The 18,527-nt window shown below is 36.3% G+C and overlaps 2 protein-coding genes across 4 annotated transcripts; both read left to right on the forward strand.

Moving 5' to 3' along the window:
* Positions 1 to 449: 449 nt before the first annotated feature.
* Positions 450 to 6,396, forward strand: LOC109109536 (protein adenylyltransferase SelO-1, mitochondrial). Of its 3 annotated transcripts, none has more exons than XM_042775446.1 (10): positions 450 to 605; positions 741 to 1,226; positions 1,406 to 1,609; positions 2,099 to 2,276; positions 2,836 to 2,966; positions 3,060 to 3,337; positions 3,483 to 3,651; positions 4,215 to 4,400; positions 4,617 to 4,773; positions 5,412 to 6,396. In XM_042775446.1, the coding sequence occupies exons 1-10, from the start codon at positions 487 to 489 to the stop codon at positions 5,619 to 5,621; spliced, it is 2,118 nt and encodes a 705-aa protein (XP_042631380.1). In that variant the 5' UTR covers positions 450 to 486; the 3' UTR covers positions 5,622 to 6,396. The 3 variants fall into 3 exon arrangements, with proteins under 3 accessions (XP_042631380.1, XP_042631382.1, XP_042631381.1); XM_042775448.1 differs by having other exon boundaries at positions 490 to 600; XM_042775447.1 differs by having other exon boundaries at positions 508 to 1,226.
* A 2,758-nt stretch (positions 6,397 to 9,154) lies between these two features.
* On the forward strand, positions 9,155 to 15,651 carry mapk12a (mitogen-activated protein kinase 12a). Its single transcript, XM_019122184.2, has 12 exons — positions 9,155 to 9,571; positions 12,120 to 12,249; positions 12,370 to 12,428; positions 12,541 to 12,652; positions 12,728 to 12,757; positions 12,846 to 12,893; positions 12,980 to 13,094; positions 13,385 to 13,456; positions 13,583 to 13,662; positions 13,764 to 13,842; positions 14,274 to 14,447; positions 15,244 to 15,651. Exons 1-12 carry the CDS (start codon positions 9,453 to 9,455, stop codon positions 15,315 to 15,317), a joined length of 1,092 nt encoding a protein of 363 aa, XP_018977729.1. The 5' UTR covers positions 9,155 to 9,452; the 3' UTR covers positions 15,318 to 15,651.
* The last annotated feature ends 2,876 nt before the right edge of the window (positions 15,652 to 18,527 follow it).

The raw sequence follows: 18,527 nt of genomic DNA on the forward strand, positions 1-18,527 counted from the left end.
GTACAAAATAATTTTAACACTTGAACACTAAAAATAGGAATATTTGTTTTGCCTGCATGCCACTGTGACCCTTAACCAAACATCAGAGAACACTAAACATGTGAATGCGTTGTTGAGATTCCAAGTAAATATTTTGTCAAAGGGGTTTGGGAATACATTACATGAACAATCATTAGTAAACATGAAAACAGCAATGAGATTACAATTCCCAAGTCTTCCAGGTTTGAGATATTTTTGTTCAGACTTCCAGTATCAGCTGTTATTGAAGGTTACTGTATATGATAACAACATATTGTTTCACAGCTACATCACTAGTAATTTGCATAATTATTTGTTTCGTACCCCCAAATTCAGAAGCATGGTTTGCAAATTTATTTACATGACATCTACATGGTCATTCTATATTATAAATAAAGTCAAAGCAAAATGCTGCAATTTTCCCTTTTCAGTGAAATTAAGTGCGGACTGAGTAAATGTTCTAATCCTATGTGTTTGTTTCTAGGGGGAACAAAAACAACGACGGACCAGATTTCCGTGGACGTTGAGAAGCTCCGGTCTGCAGCAGCCTGGACGTTTGAGAACATATTGGTTCTCTTCGCAGTTACGTAAGGATGACTGTCATTTTCCCCTAGCCTCCTTAAATAACAAGCTTTGTTAGACATCGGTACGGTGTGAATGGCTTCTGCTGGAGCGCGTCTAGCGCGGCTTTCAATCTCATGTTCCGCTGTTATTTTACGTAGATCGCTATCACATGCGGGGATGGAAGACATGGGCGTAAACACGAGCCCTTGCCTTGAGCGACTGGAGTTTGACAATGTTGCTCTTAAAAAACTTCCACTGGACCCGTCCACCGAACCAGGGGTCCGACAGGTCCGGGGGGCCTGCTTCTCTAGAGTCCAACCCACCCCTCTGAAGAACCCAAAGTTTGTGGCAGTTTCAGGTCCAGCTCTGGCACTGCTGGGTCTTGATGCTGATGAGGTTCTGAAGGATCCACTAGGCCCGGAGTATCTCAGCGGATCTAAAGTGATGCCAGGATCAGAGCCTGCTGCCCATTGCTACTGCGGGCACCAGTTTGGACAGTTTGCAGGACAGCTTGGGGACGGAGCTGCATGTTATCTCGGAGAAGTGAAAGCCCCGGTGGATCAGAGCCCTGAATTACTGCTTGAGAATCCCACTGGACGCTGGGAGATTCAGGTGAAGGGTGCTGGACTGACACCATACTCTAGGTAGGCCTGCTACTGCATTTTCACTGCTGCTTTGTCAGCATTTTATGTGCTACATCATGTTGTGATATTCTCATTGACTGTTCACATTAAATTATCATTCTGGAGCTGTCAGTTCCACCTTACTTTCCTTTCCTTTCCTTAAGATCTTTGTCCAATTTTTGTCCTTTGTGTTTTTTTAGACAGGCAGATGGGCGAAAGGTTTTGCGCTCCAGCATACGCGAGTTCCTGTGCAGCGAGGCAGTTTTTGCCTTGGGGGTCCCAACAACAAGAGCTGGGTCAGTAGTGACGTCAGATTCACGAGTCCTGAGGGATGTCTTCTATGATGGAAATGCATGCATGGAAAGATGCTCTGTGGTCTTGCGCATTGCTCCCAGCTTTATTAGGTAATCTTTTGTTGTTGTTTTTTGTACCTAAATGCTTTCTCCAGTAAGTGTTACTTTAGTGTTTTTATGTACTATTATTATTTATTAATATTTGTATTTATTTTTTTATTTTTAGTTATAGTAATTCAATGTGCTTTCTTCTTCATCATCATTTTCATTCTATTTAGCTTAGTTTTATTTTAGTTTTATTAATTTTAGTTCTTGAACTTGTTTTATTTTAGTTAGTATTCAAGGAAAAAATTATAATTTTAATTTAAGGTTTTTTAATCAAATATTCATTTTTTTTTATTTCAGCTTTATTTAAATTACTGATTAAAAAAATAGTTTTAGCTAACAATTACAACACTGTCTCAGCTATCTCTTTTTGACATAGGTTTACAGCACTTACATTTTTAGATCTATCATTGAAATAGTGTCACTTGTAAAGGTATTTTAGGTGTAGCGGTCATTGTTCTAGATGTTAAGATGTTGACCTGATTCTTGATGTAGGTTTGGATCGTTTGAGATCTTCAAACGAGCTGATGAGTTCACTGGCCGTCAAGGTCCCAGCTATGGCCACGATGAGATCAGAACCCAGATGCTGGATTATGTCATAGAGAGCTTCTACCCAGAGATCCATCAGAATCACTCAGACCGCATTGAGAGGAATACTGCTTTCTTCAGAGAGGTAGACTGAGGTCTATTTATTGCTTTTAATAATACCAGTGCAGCGGTTGTGGTGTTGATCCATTTTAAACGCCACACCATTTTTCTTTTAGTTCCGGCAGTTGTTTGTTGGTCTCATGCAGTCATCTTATGCTCAATGACCTTATTTACCCGAGTGACTTTGGCAGGCTACCATCATCAGGTTTAGCTTCTTATCCACTGAGACTATATTAGAGCATGTTAGCACTGAGCAGTGATTAAATTAGCTAATAAATAAAAAATAAAATTTTCTTTAAATAGAACTATTGTACATTTAAATTTATTTGTGACTTATGAGAATAGATACTAACACAATATTTAATTTTAATTCTTATTGTATTTTTTACTAAAATATTTATTTGTTTGTTTATTTTATAATGGCAGTTCAAGCTTTGACAGGATATAATGGGCACAGACATGTGCCCTTGTTCTGTCTACATTTAGATTAGTAATATTTTAGATAAATCATTCAATATCATATATAACTTTCCGTCTTTATTGTGCTTTTCTATATGTACTTGAATATGCACTTTTATTACTAGGTGACCTTACGAACAGCAAGGCTGGTGGCTCAGTGGCAGTGTGTGGGTTTCTGTCATGGAGTCCTCAATACTGATAACATGAGCATCCTGGGCCTGACTTTGGACTATGGGCCTTTCGGCTTCATGGACCGGTAAAGTCTGATATAAACCTCAAACATTATTCCGACTGTTCAGCAATCATTTGCATTCATGAACATCAATTTCCTTGTTTTTTTTCTTTCTAGTTTTGACCCAGATTTCATCTGTAATGCTTCCGATACTTCAGGCCGGTATTCTTACCAAGCCCAGCCGGCCATCTGCCGCTGGAATTTAGCTCGGCTCGCTGAAGCCCTGGTACCTGATCTACCTCCGGACCGGGCCGAACAGGTGCTGGATGAGTACCTACCTATATACAATGGCTTCTATCTGAGCAACATGAGGAAGAAACTGGGTCTGCTGAGGAAGGAGGAACCAGAGGACGAGATACTCATCACAGAGCTTATGCAGACTATGCATAACACAGGTATGAAGATAGTATGAGGAACGATCATCCTGGAGCAATTGTGTTATTCATGGTTCTGAAAAATGTCTTGATGTGTCAAATATATTAGAAAAGGGGGAAATTTTTATTCTGTCTCTGATTTCTCTCTACCTTTTCCTCCTCTCAGGTGCGGATTTCACCAACACTTTCCGTAGCTTGAGTCAGATTTCCTGCCCAACACAGCAGGAGGGGGAAGATGAAACTGAGGCTATAAAACAAGCCACAGAGCTTCTCCTGCAGCAGTGTGCCTCTCTAGAGGAGCTCAAAGCTGCAAACAGACCCACCATGGATCCACGGTAACACCTCTGGGTATATTCTCATGTACACTTTCATGCAAAAGTTTGTAGTCATAAAGAATTGTAAATGTTTTTAAAAGAGATTATGCTCTTATGCGCACCAGGGCTGCATTTATTTGATCCAATATATAGTAAAAACAGTTATATTGTGAAATGTATTACAATGTAAAATAATATTTTACTATATTTTAAAAAGTAATTTATTTCTGTGATGGCTAAGCTGAATTTTCAGCAGCTTTACTCCAGTCTTCAGTGTCATGTGATCCTTAAAAAATAATTCTAATATGCTGATTTGGTGCTCAAGAAACATTTATTATGATTTATCAATGTTGAAAACAGTTTTGGTGCTTAATGTTTTTGTGGAAAGACTTTTTGTAAGTCTTTATGGTCACTTTTGATCAATTTAATGCATCCTTGCTGAAAAAAGTATTAATTTTTATGTAAAATTTAAATTAAATAAAGTTTAAATAAAAATAACCAACCCCAAACCTTTGAAAAAGAAATTGTTAAATATCTTAATTTGCATATTTCTGTTCAGTGATGTTTTCTTTCCTTCAATGTAGTGAACTTGCGATGCTGTTGTCCATGGCTCAGAGTAACCCTGCACTGTTCCAGATGATTTCGGACAGGAAGACAGTCGCCCGGCAGCTGGAAAGGCTCTCAAGATTAAAGGAGCTGATGGACACCACTGCAGAGCAACTAAGGGCCAAACAGACTGAAGACTGGTCCCGCTGGATCAAAAAATACAGGTATAGAAAGGAAGCTTTGAATTTTTCTGATCTGATGCATTCATTTCCTGTTGACAGTAAAAATGTATTGTGAAGCATTATTTTTTTTAAATCAAAAAGACCTTAAGAGGACTTGAAGAAATATCAAATTCTTCAGAGTATCGAAGAAGTAATGAATTCTTTTTTTTTTTTCGTACTACAATGTACTTTTGCATATATTGTCTCTCCAATTCCCAAGCAGCGGCTTGCTTGTGAGTGTGAATCAGGGCTTGATGTGAAAGAATTGCAGGAGGAGAGAGTACGTGTGATGAACAACAACAACCCGTATGTGGTTCTCAGAAACTACATCGCCCAGAATGCAGTAGAGGCAGCTGAAAATGATGACTTCTCAGAGGTGGGGCCCTTACAAGCTTTGTTTCAGTTTTACTCTTTACTAAGAGACATACACTATCGTTTAAAAGTTTGGAGTCAGTAAGAGTTTTTTATTTTTTTTTATTTTTTTTTGACTAAAATTAATGCTTTTATTCAGTAAGGACATTCAATTGATCAAAAGTGACAGTTTAGGAATTTTACATTGTTATAAACATTTCTGTTTTAAATAAATTATTTTATCTTGCTGTTCATCAAAGAAAAAAAAAATTACTACAGTTTTTACAAAAATAAAATGCTCTGAGCAGCACAACTTTTCAGCATATTTGAATAAAACAATCATGTGACACTGAAGACTGGATTAATGACTGCTGAAAATTGCATTTTAAAATATATCAAAATGGAAAGCATTTGTTTTAAGTTGTAATAATATTTCACAATATTATTAAGAGACTTATTTCAAAAACAAAAAAAAACTTTACAGACCCTAAATTCTTGAATCGTTATTATTGAACAGATGTTATAAATGTTATGGCATCTCTTAAGTTAATGTTTTTTATTTGTGATTTTTATAATTTCTCATTTTATGTGATTGTATGGCATAAATTCCATAAAATCTTAAAAATCTGCATTTAGACTTTGTCGTCTTCTCAAATTCATTAGGTCCAGAGAGTTCTGAAAGTGTTGGAAAAGCCGTTCTCTGTGCAGGAAGGTCTTGAAAAGCCAGGCTGGGTGGGAAGAGGAGGAGCGGTGGATTCAGGAGAAAGAGATGAAACCGGAGAACAAGGGAATACTTCAGGAGCAGAGGCTCGAGTACTTGTCCCATATGACAGCAAGCCCCCCATGTGGGCCAATGAGATCTGTGTCATCTGATCATCATAAAACCTTCATGACAACTAACCTGCTCATTTAAGCAGAATAATCCTGCAGAAGCTGTTGAGGTGTCAGTGAAGGTATTAAATGAGGTATTAATCTCCTGTCTACCAGGTAAAAGTGCAGTAAGATAATGTGTTGGGGGCTAAATGAAAATTCAGCACATTTATCTCTGTATATTTGACTGGTTACAAATGATGACTTATACCCCTAGTCTAACCATGACAGGTCTGAGTCTGAAAGATAGAAGTTATGCCTTTATATAAAATGACTTTGGATTTGAAGTGAAACGCACAAGCCATTGATCAACCAAGCTCCAAAGCTTAAACGCACAAACAGATTTAAATCATGTAGTTATATATGTATGAACCACTGATTTAACACAATTCATGTGTAGCTGGAATAATCTATTTAACAACTACATTTACTTTAATTTTCACTTAAGTACTTTAAGTTTCCTTACCACACAGCTTCACCTTATTCATTTTTTAAAGTGTAATTGGAAAATGCATAAATCATTAGAAGTGTTCATTTTACATTTTAATTTTGGAGCCAGCAGGTAGAACTGTATTTTCATATGATCTGTATCTATTCCTGAAATGCCGTTTTGATTTTGTTCAAAATATAATTAACAGAATTGTAATGTCTTTAAGCATAGTTTCAACAGCTGTGAAGAACTTTTCAGACATTATTTATATAATTTTTATGAACTTCCCTGATGAATATGCAATATTTCTAAGATAAAGTACTCATTTAATAAACATGACAAATAGCAGCTCTGTGTTCTAATTTTGTAAACCAGGATTATTTCTGTGAAGATGATGTTTTGCATTTGTAAAAGACATTTGGGTAAGAGTGTGTGGGGAAGCGGCTTTCATTATTTTCTTTTAGGGAGGAATGTCTGTGCCTGGGGCCCAGTACTTAGGCAACATGTTAACACCGGTTCAGAAGTGCACCTAAATATATTAAGGCAGATTTCAACAGATTCAAGCACTTGTAGACAAAAAAAAATAAAAAATCTCCATGTAATCTATTGCATATAACAGCGGAAGCATGCATTCTTCTTTGTTCATATTGTAAAAGACCAAAATGCATTGGACTCCCCGAACCCACGTTTTAATGTTTTTCAAGGCTGTGGAAGAACAAACATGCAGCAGTTCTCACATTCACTGAAGGACGAACATGTTCTTGGTTATTTTGTCTCAGTGACGCAACTCATGTATGGAAAGCTGTTTTGACATTTATTCCATTAAACCAACAGGTATATATTTTATGGCACTAATACTTTTTTAATTACAAGTAATTTAATAATGATTAGAAGACATTTTCAATTTCACTAACTTTAATTTGAATACTAAGTATTCCATTAGCATCTAGAATGTAGTATTACATATTTATTACATAATAATAAGAATGACTTTACTACTAGTCTCTATCCCAGTAGTGACAAGTAATTATCTCATTTTTACTTGAACAAATTTCATTGCCATTGAATTCTTTGGGAAACTGTGTTCAGATATTAGCTGTTAATTTCTGAAACAGTTTTTATACAGCAGCATTTTCAACTAAAAACTTCTTATACATTTTTTTTTCGTCATTCGTTTACATTACAACAGCGTTTTGGAGGCCTGAAAATGCAAACTTTTGAAAACAGGTTTCAGAGTGCAAGTTTTTGAAAATTATATGGTTGTTGTCTCTGTGTAAACTACAAAGATGATAATTTGTCAAAGCTGTGTGCACATGTGCTCAAGCATATAGTGTTTATTTACCAAGTGACATCAGCAACTACTGACCTAGCATGCATAATACAGCATTTTTAGCCTTTTTTTTATCCGTGTGAATGGAGAACATTTTGTTGTCTTTATGAGAAACTTTTTAAAAATGCAGAGGACACTTTTCAGTTTTTAGTGCAAACACTCTGAATGTTATTCTTTAGAATGTTTTCAACATAACGCTCATGCCTATTCCAGTTTTACTTGTAACTATTTAAATAATTACTAGCTTTTATTCCAGTTGTCCTAGTACTGAATGGACAGTTTTCTGGGATGGACTTGAATCATAGTTATAGGGTTGCCACCCGTCTCTTAAAATACAGAATCATCCCATATTTAAAGGTAAAATGATGCATCCATATCAAATCAATACAACATTACTATGGAAGTTACAACCAGTTTAGTTGAGACACATTCTTCAAAGTATCTTTTGTGTTCAACAGAAGAAGGAACTTTATACGGGTTTAGAACAACCTGGGTAAATTATGACTTGATTTCATTTTGTGTGAACCATACCTTCACATTCAAATTCACAGACACATTCATGCTTCTATAGGTACAGGCCTATTGTTTTATTACAATTTGTATAGTCTGTTAATATAATATTCCATACATTATCAGAGCTTGGTAGACATAATTATTATATTTTTAGACATTATTAGACAGATGAATTAATATAATTCATGTTAGACCCTATTTATTAATTTATCATTGATATGAATCATAAATATACATAATAAATAATCATATATTTCATATACAATTTGGCATTTTAAAAAGTTTAAAAAATGCTAAATTGTTTAGATTAAAATTTGACAAATAATTACATAATAATGTAGTCCTAATTCAAGCTAATTAATTTAAAAAATAAATAAATAATACAAATTCATTCCATCCAGGTAGGTAACAGCTGCAGAACTGTAAAAAAAAAAAAAAAATAATAATAATATTGGTTGGTTATAATTATTTAGTTTTAATTTAAGACTATTTATGCATTCTGCTGCACGTTTATATACTTGAGCATGTTTTCTCATTGTTTGTTGTTGAGCTATGAGTTACTCACTGATTATTTGTGTCCTTGGGTGAATGGGTGTCCCTTATTTTGCCTTGCTGAAAGCATATCAACCTGGCAACCTACAGCTCTGTTGCGCAGTTGATATCTGCGCAGGTAAATGGGGGAATTTGAATCAAGCGTCACTAAAAATGGCATTAGAAAGCTCAGGTGGTGCTACGGTGAAAAAACTAAATATAGCTGCAAATATAACAACAGCTGGCTGGAATTTAATTTCTTATCACGAAGCAGCATCGACAATTCCCACGCTTTTTGCAAAGTATGTCGAACTGATTTCAGTATCGGACACGGTGGGAAAAACTACGTAACGCAGCACAATAAATCCCAAAGGCACAATCGCGCTGTGGAGGCACAAAGGGGCACACCCGCAATTTCAAACTTTATCAAAGTCTGCTACTTACAATTATAATTCTGGATATATGAAACACTAGGAAACGCCTTCATGTTAAATACCTGAAGTACTTTACCTCATGTATTTAACATGAAGGTGTTTCCTAGCATTTAACATGAAGGTGTTTCCATGTACTTCAAGTACATAAAATTTCTTGTTACATGTATCCAAACCCAACCCCCATCTGTCGAGTCCCGCCCCCGCAGACCCCCCCACCCCCAACCGCCCCGCCCCGCCCCCCGGAGTTTCCCGGATTTCGGTATCCAAATGTTGACAGGTATGGCTGAAAGTGAAACCTAGTTACTAAGTTAGAATACTAGTGACACTGGGAAAGATATTGGTCGCTATTTGGTTACTTACTAATATCTTTTTTAAAGTATTAGTAACATTAAAATAAATATAACTTTGGTTTACACACAACAGCTTTATGTTAAAACTGCTTGCCATACACACGGCCACGCCGGAGAGGGAGCGGTTACGCTGGCACGCACGGTCTATGAACGCGCACAGGTAGATTTCTATAATCAGAGTTCAGGTAACCTGGAAATCACAGCTGCTGGACTCGAGGTAGCACATTTAAAGCGGTATTCACCAATATGTCTGTCCGATCAAGACCTGGTTATTATCGCCAGGAGGTGAATAAAACCTTTTGGGAAGTGCCGGAGAGATACAGAGATCTGAAACAGGTGGGGACGGGGGCATATGGTACAGTATGGTGAGTGTACTCTCATTTTCTGTACTTCCTGGAAAGATTCGTGCTTTACATTTCAGAAACACGTAATGCATCGTCACTCTGGCAGATCCGTGTATCTGGCGTCTATTCAAAACAAATGATGTGGAAGGAGGTAGTTAATGCTGCGTTTCAGGCAGGTTTTTGAGCCCGTAAATCACGACTTCAAACCCTGACTAACGACTTTGTAACGTTCCAGGCAAGTCACGCCAAACTGCCTGTGCGCAAGGAATTGTAGCTAGATTATTAGTTTTATTGCAACGTTATATTGTCCTAAAATCTATTTCTAACGTGTACCACTTGCATAAACTCGGAGTACATCGATCTAGTACGAGTTCACGGGTCTGACTGCCGTTCCAGTGCACTTTCACGAGTAGAAGGTTGGAAAAACACGGGTTACGGGTTGCCTGGAACGCGGCATAAGCACAAGTGAGAGATTCTTTTGCCATATTATAAATTATACTATAATTAGTTCAAAATTAATATAATAATATTTATTCCTTTGCTACTTGTCACTACCCTAGTTAGTGACAAGTAATTTCATTTTTACTGGTAACAAATTTTATTGCCATTGAATTCTGTGGGAACCTGGTTCAGATATTTATTAATTTATGAATGCTGTAGTACGTTTTCCAGTTGCTCAAACCTATTACAGTTTTACTTGTAGCTATTTAAATAGTTTCTAGTGTCTATTCTAGTTGTCGTAGACTAGTTTTAACTTGAGGGATAGATTAAATAGACACTATTGGAATCAGTTAGTATCTAAATACAGTAGTAGTTACAAACCTGATTCCAAAAAAGTTGGGACACTGTACAAATTGTGAATAAAAACAGAATGCAATGATGTGGAAGTTTCAAATTTCAATATTTTATTCAGAATACAACATAGATGACATATCAAATGTTTAACTGAGAAGATGTATGATTTTAAGGGAAAAATAAGTTGATTTTAAATTTCATGGCATCAACACATCTCAAAAAAGTTGGGACAAGGCCATGTTTACCACTGTGTGGCATCCCCTCTTTTTTTTATAACAGTCTGCAAACGTCTGGGGACTGAGGAGACAAGTTGCTCAAGTTCAGGAATAGGAATGTTGTCCCATTCTTGTCTAATACAGGCTTCTAGTTGCTCAGCTGTCTTAGGTCTTCTTTGTCGCATCTTCCTCTTTATGATGCGGCAAATGTTTTCTATGGGTGAAAGATCTGGACTGCAGGCTGGCCATTTCAGTACCCGGATCCTTCTTCTACACAGCCATGATGTTGTAATTGATGCAGTATGTGGTCTGGCTTTGTCATGTTGGAAAATGCAAGGTCTTCCCCGAAAGACACGAAGTCTGGATGGGAGCATATGTTGATGTTGATGCCTTTCCAGATGTGTAAGCTGCCCATGCCACACGCACTCATGCAACCCCATACCATCAGAGATGCAGGCTTCTGAACTGAGTGCTGATAACATCTCTTTAGTCTGGATGACATGGTGTCCTAGTTTTCCAATAAGAACTTAAAATTTTGATTCGTCTGACCACAGAACAGTTTTCCACTTTGCCACAGTCAATTTTAAATGAGCCTTGGCCCAGCGAAAACATCTGCGCTTCTGGATCATGTTTAGATATGGCTTCTTTTTTGACCTATAGAGTTCTAGCCAGCAACGGCGAATGGCACGGTGGATTGTGTTCACCGACAATGTTTTCTGGAAGTATTCCTGAGCCCATGTTGTGTTTTTCCATTACAGTAGCTTTTCTGTATGTGATGCAGTGCCGTCTAAGGGCCCGAAGATCACGGGCATCCAGTATGGTTTTCCGGCCTTGACCCTTACTCACAAAGATTGTTCCAGATTCTCTGAATCTTTGGATGATATTATGCACTGTAGATGATGATAACTTCAAACTCTTTGCAATTTTTCTCTGAGTAACTCCTTTCTGATATTGCTCCACTATTTTTCCCCGCAGCATTAGGGGAATTGGTGATCCTCTGCCTATCTTGACTTCTGAGAGACACTGCCACTCTGAGAGGCTCTTTTTATACCCAGTCATGTTGCCAATTGACCTAATAAGTTGCAAATTGGTCCTCCAGCTGTTCCTTATATGTTCATTTAACTTTTCCGGCCCTCTTATTGCTACCTGTCCCAACTTTTTTGGAATGTGTAGCTCTCATGAAATCCAAAATGAGCCAATATTTGGCATGACATTTCAAAATGTCTCACTTTCAACATTTGATATGTTATCTATATTCTATTGTGAATAAAATATAAGTTTATGAGATTTGTAAATTATTCCATTCTTTTTTTTACTCACAATTTGTACAGTGTCCCAACTTTTTTGGATCTTGGAATGGGTTTGTACATTGAAAACTGTAGTCACTATTTGATTACTTTTTTGATTACACTATTTGTTGTTGTTGTTTTTAAAACATTAAAATTGATAATACTTTGGTTTACATAATAGCTATATGATAATTCAATGGCTATAACATTTAAATTGATGTACTCTAGTTTGAAATGCATAGCATTTACAACTGGTGATTTACTCCTCAGCTATGCATTTGACCGGAGGACAGGGGCAAAGGTGGCCATCAAGAAACTCCATCGTCCCTTCCAGTCTGACCTGTTTGCCAAAAGAGCTTATCGGGAGCTCAGGCTGCTCAAACACATGAAGCATGATAATGTAGGACACCAAAGATTGACACTCCAGGGTTTCTCATATGTCCTGTCATAAATTAACAGATTTGCAGGCTTCATGCTGTGCTGTATTCAACAACTACTTTTTCTGCTTGAACCCGTACAGGTTATTGGGCTCCTGGATGTTTTCACTGCAGACCTTTCTCTAGACAGATTCCATGACTTGTGAGTATTTTACAAGTGCTTTGACAATTTGGTCTAGCTGTGATTGTTTTGGATGTGTATAGTGATTCTTGGATGCATGGTCATCATCTGATTCTCCCTATCCTTTGCACAGTTACTTGGTCATGCCTTTCATGGGTACTGATCTAGGAAAGTTAATGAAAATGGAGAGACTATCAGAGGACAGGGTCCAGTATCTGGTCTACCAAATATTAAGAGGACTCAAAGTGAGTATTGTAAGTTTTTAGTAATACTTACTTGCTCTCTCAAATATATTGCCATACATCTCTTTGTGTTCACAGTATATCCATGCTGCTGGAATCATTCACAGGGTGCGTAAGGTTGTTTTAATCATAAATACATATGCACACATGTATTTCTCACTGCAAAACCTCTGACTTCATCTGTTAAAACCTGCAGGATCTCAAACCAGGCAATCTGGCAATAAATGAGGAGTGTGAGCTTAAGGTACTGCATCTTACCATGAAGTGGTATTTTGCATATTCATGCTGTGTGCCTCTTGTCGAGATAAAGCCTTCTGTCTTATATTACAGATCCTGGATTTTGGTCTAGCTCGGCAAGCAGACAGTGAAATGACGGGCTATGTTGTGACACGTTGGTACAGAGCGCCTGAGGTCATTCTTAGCTGGATGCATTACACACAAACTGGTTAGTTATATGTTGCACGCACTAATCTTTTTATAGTAATTTATTAGAATTTACTGGTTGCATGCATTTTTTGAGTATTAACTGAGGTTGCTCTGTACTGTATTGTGAAACACTATCCATACTGTGATTAAAAGCAAATGTTAATACTAAATAAAGATCAGTGTTAGTCTATTTTATTGCTCTCATAAACGCAATAGAAAGTTCTGGATTAATGAAATAATGCACAATTGCTATTTAAACTGATGATAATACAGAGGTATGTTTGTGTTTGATTAAATGTTTCCCATCAGTGGACATCTGGTCAGTCGGCTGCATCATGGCAGAGATGCTGCTAGGGAAACCACTTTTCAAAGGAAATGACCGTATCCTTCCTCGCAGGAAAGCTGATTTTATGTACAAATTTAGGAGAATATTGTATTTCTGATGTGCTGATTATTTCCCTAAATCTCATCCCCACTATATTTGAATCCTTAACTGTTTTCCACCAGACCTGGATCAGCTGATGGAGATCATGAAGATTACAGGGACGCCCACAAAAGAGTTCACAGCCAAACTCCAGTCTGAAGATGTCTGTTTCAGTCATATTTTCATACTAAGACTAGTTTGCAGACCTCTCACCAGATATATTGTGAGATGTAAAAATCTAAACCACATTATATTTTTTTCTAGGCTAGAAACTACATAGCAAAGTTACCAAAACTTAAAAAGAAAGATCTTCGGACATTGTTACCAAATGTTAACCCACAAGGTAAGAGTGTTTTCTCTCTTGCTTAATGCAAAAAGGGAATGAATGTGTATTTTTTCAAATTTTTAATCAGGATTATCACATATTATATAGTAGACATATCATAATTATAACTAATCCATGTGAAAGTATTTTAAAAAGCATTTTAATTTAAGATGCATGCATTTTGAGATTACATTGAATATTTGTTCTTTAAAAAAAAACACCAAAACCAAAAAAGAAATTCCTAAAAAATTTAACCTAAAATGTTGATGACATACATAAAATATTCATAGCTTTTTATCAACTTCATTTACATTTATGCATTTGGCAGGCGTTTTATTCAAAGCAACTTTTGACAGCATCTTTAATGAATGTATTTGATGAAAACAAGTATGAATGTCACATAATCAGTTTTCAGTTTGTTATTGACTGTGTTTTGATCTCCTTCTCAGCGATTCATGTGTTAGAGAGCATGTTGCTCCTGGACCCTGAAAGTAGAATAACAGCAGCAGAAGGACTGGCGCTTCCTTTCTTCTCAGATTTTCGTGAACCAGAGGAGGAGACAGAGGCCCCACCGTATGACCATTCACTGGATGAGGCTGAGCAGTCATTGGAGAAATGGAAAAGTAGGTTTGGGGTTGTTCCACACATGAACTTAAAATCTTTATATGAGTGACTTTAAATTCACGATAACGGTGTAATGGATTAGGCAACCAGTAATCACGTATCATTAGTTCTGTACTTCAAATTTTACTTAACCCAGGCCATCCAGATTGGGAGCAAATTTAGCATTTCCTCCCTTGCTCGTCAATTGATCTGCTGCAGTGAATGGGTGCCGTCAGAATGAGAGTTCAAACAGCTGATAACAACATCACAATATTCCACAAGTAATGCACATGACTCCAGTCCATCACTTCACATCTAGTGAAGTGAAAAGCTGCATTCATGTAATAAAAAAAATCCATCATGACATTTTTAACTCTGTTTTAGTCCTCTGTCCATAATATTGCTTTCTCCAGTGAAAAGTCATATGAATCAGGAGAGAAATATGCACAGATCAATCACTGTTTACAAGCAAAAACAATTATGTCAATAAACAAATACGGTGATGGATTTTGATGTGAGGACAACAGGTGATGGACTTAAAATGCCATAATGACAGCTTTTCACTTCACAAGACATTAAGTGATTGACTGGAGTCATGTGGATTATCGTGATATTTTTATCAGCTGTTTGGACACATCCTGACGGCACCCATTCACTGCAGAGGATCCACTGGGTACAATGAAGATACAACCTTAGTTAGTATTTTACTCTTATGTATGGGAAAGTTTATTTTGGAGAGTTAAGAAATAACCGGTTTCCCTTTTTTGTCTGTTTTTCTCTCCACCTCTGTTTCTTCTATTCCCTCTTTGACCCCAGAACTCACCTTCACTGAAATTCTGACCTTTCATCCAGCCCCAGCGGTGACAGAATCTAAAGAGACGGCTCTCTGAGATAATTATTTTTACATCATCAAGGCTTTACATTTTCTTTGTACTTTCTGTCATATACAGACTTTGAACTATTTTTGTGAGTGAGTGTGCTGTTTATTTTAAGCTAATCATCCTGTTGTTTGCTAGTGTTTGGCACAGTTCAACTAGGCACAACTGAACTATTGGCATACTCTTTTCAGGTTTTTGCCAAACCCCACACCCAAATACTCAAAAGTATTAATTTTACATTTTAAAAAATGTCCAGAAAAATCACATTAAATTTTTTTGGTATTATATTTTTAAATCAGGTTTACAGAAGAGAAAAGTAGAATGAAATAAAATATAATTTGATACATTTTCTGCTTGTGATGTTGTTTTTTGTTGTTGTTTTTAACTATATTTCTGTGTATTCGAATGTTGCACTTTAACTTGTTTGGAAGTCAATGGTATTCTGGACAATGTCTCATGAAATCCAGCAGAGGGCAACATCTACACTTACTGTCCACTTTCTGTAATAACATTTCAAGGTTATAATTTTAAGCTGTATTACTACACTAGAAACTCCTTTTAGAATTTATGTCCCATGCCCATCCTCTGTTATTATTTATTTTATTAAATGTTTACTCATGTAATTAATTTAGTAGTGAGTATTGCTGCTACATGCCAATGCTATGCTGTAGTTTTCTATGAAGGGATGTAGTTGTTTTAGCTCAAAGTGCTCAGCTGACCGTTGAACTTCTAGTTTAGGGACACAATTCCTTGTCCCATGTGAGTCTTTCTCTGTTCCTGTAGCCTGTCTTTGATACCTGGCCTTTTTTGGCCTCTGTTTAGAGTCCTTGTGTGGTTCATGTGGTCAGAGATTGTTCTGCCCGAAGGAAAACAGGAGGGTGATAGCCTACATACATTTTTCATCCTGCTTGCTTCTTGGCAGCCAGATGTACTGACACAGAATGAAAGAGGAAGAGAAGATAGCAAGTAAAGCCAGCAAAGTTTCTTCTTTCGTTGGTTTATTTAAAGAACTTCTCTGATTTGATGACGCAAATATCTTTCTTTGTTTGTTAGAAAAAGTGGCTGCACAGCGCAGAACTGAAAGTACCAAAAAGTCACTGAAGGTTAAAGCTGTTTCAAGATGTATAAAATCTACCAAATTTTATGTAGAAGATTTTAAATGAATAGTTCTCACCAAAATTAAAATTTGCTGAAAATTTTCTTACAGTCAGACCATCCATGTAAATGAGTTTATATCTTCATTGGAACAATTTTGAAGAAATTTAGCATTACATCACTTGTTACATCATCTGTAGTGAATGGGTGGCATCAGAATGAGAGTCCAAACAGCTGATAAAAGCATCACAATAATCCACATGATTCCATTAACATCTTGTGAAGCAAAAAGTGTTTGAAATAAGCAAATCATTAAGGTGCAATAACTTTAATCCGTCACTTCTGGACAAAAATACCAGTCCATAATTCATAACATTTCCTCCAGTGAAAAAGTTCATCCCCTGTTGTCCTGTCATGTTAAATTTAGAAGTTCAGAACCGTTTTGGACTGTTTTTGCTTATAAATGGTGTCTGATTTCTCTCCTCATTTAAAGGAGACAACATTTTCACTAGAAAATGCAATAGTATACAGCACTCATGTTTTAGCTGGAAGCAATAGTTTGAAGTTAAAAGCCATTGGATAATGATAGGTTTGTTTCCACAAACATGCAGCTTTTCATTTCACAAGATGTTAATTGATGGATTAGTCAAGTGAATTAGGCTACTTTGTCCAAACACTTGCTGAGGCTATGTTCATATATATGCAATTTCACAGATATCTCTTTTCACTGAGAACACTATACCCAGTGAACAAACTATGGTAGGATGTCCCTGTCAAGCCTCCCATCTTGTGCAACTTTCTTGAAATGGGATAAACATAATATTTCATCGTTTGCTTATGTTTGCATAGTTTAGAGTTCTAGAACTATTGCATAAGTGACTTTAGCTTGGTGTTCTCAATATACACACTACCGTTCAAAAGTCTCTAATGCTGACCAAGGCTGCAATTACTTAATCAAAATTACAATTATATAAAATTATTATTATTGTCATCATAAATTCTGAAAACATTTGTGCTGCTTAATATTAATTTATTTATTTTTTTATGGGTCAGGATTCTTTGATGAATAGAAAAAGCAAAAGAACAGCATTTATTTGAAATAGAAAATATAAATATTTTGTAACATTATAAATGTTTTTTTTACTGTCAAATAGTTTGTATCCTTGCTGGATAAAAGTATTAATTTCTTAAAAAAAACTAAAACTTACTAACCCCAATGGTATGAACAGTTTGAATGGTACTGTATCTTAATATATTCGGACTACATGACAAAAATACCAATATATGTATTTGCTCTTGGCAAGTAGATTCAAAATGTTTAAATGCCAGAACTACAACACAGTAAAAAAATCTAGATGGTGTGTTTTCAATAAATGAAAAAGGGAAAATGAAATGCAATTATTTTCATTTATGAACATTTATATTGTGTTATTATTAACAGCTATTTTGCCTGTTAATACAGTTTAAAACATGGTTTTAAATATAAAAGATTTTGTAACATTATGAACATTGTCACATTTAAACAATTTAATGCATTCTGCCGAATAAAGGTCTTAATTTCTTCAATTAATTAGAAAAAAAAATCTTACTGTCCACAAACTTTTGAATAGCAGAGCACATTTTAAAATGTTTCTGCATTTAATAATCTCATAAAATAAGCAGTCTTGGTTGCACTGTGCAACACTGTCTATCTTACTCTCCTGCTTCATGCTCACTGCATATTTTACTGTTTACTTTCTCTCTGTCTCTTTCACAAGCACAGGGAGATGCACGTGCCTCCTCACTGTTTAGCTGATCTTGAGGAATCCTTTGGCTTAGTGGGCTGCACAAGAGGAAATTCCACTGGCTTAAATGTTCTCAGTAAAGGCCCCAGTGTGGATCAAGCACCCGGAATCCCTGCAACCCATCGACACTGCAGGGACAGTGAGGGGCTGGGAGTAATGAACGTGACGGTATACTGTACCACAGATGGTTCTCCTCCAGTCAGCAGACACACTATGGTTAGAATGGTATTTTAAGTATCACCATGCTCATAAAAATAACTGTTACCCAAAACATATGTGCATGATCTTAAGAAGTTTTTATTGTTTTCATTCCACATCATAATTCTCTTGATGAAGAATAATA

The sequence above is a fragment of the Cyprinus carpio genome, chromosome A18, assembly GCF_018340385.1.
Source record: "Cyprinus carpio isolate SPL01 chromosome A18, ASM1834038v1, whole genome shotgun sequence".
Lineage (NCBI taxonomy): Eukaryota > Metazoa > Chordata > Actinopteri > Cypriniformes > Cyprinidae > Cyprinus > Cyprinus carpio.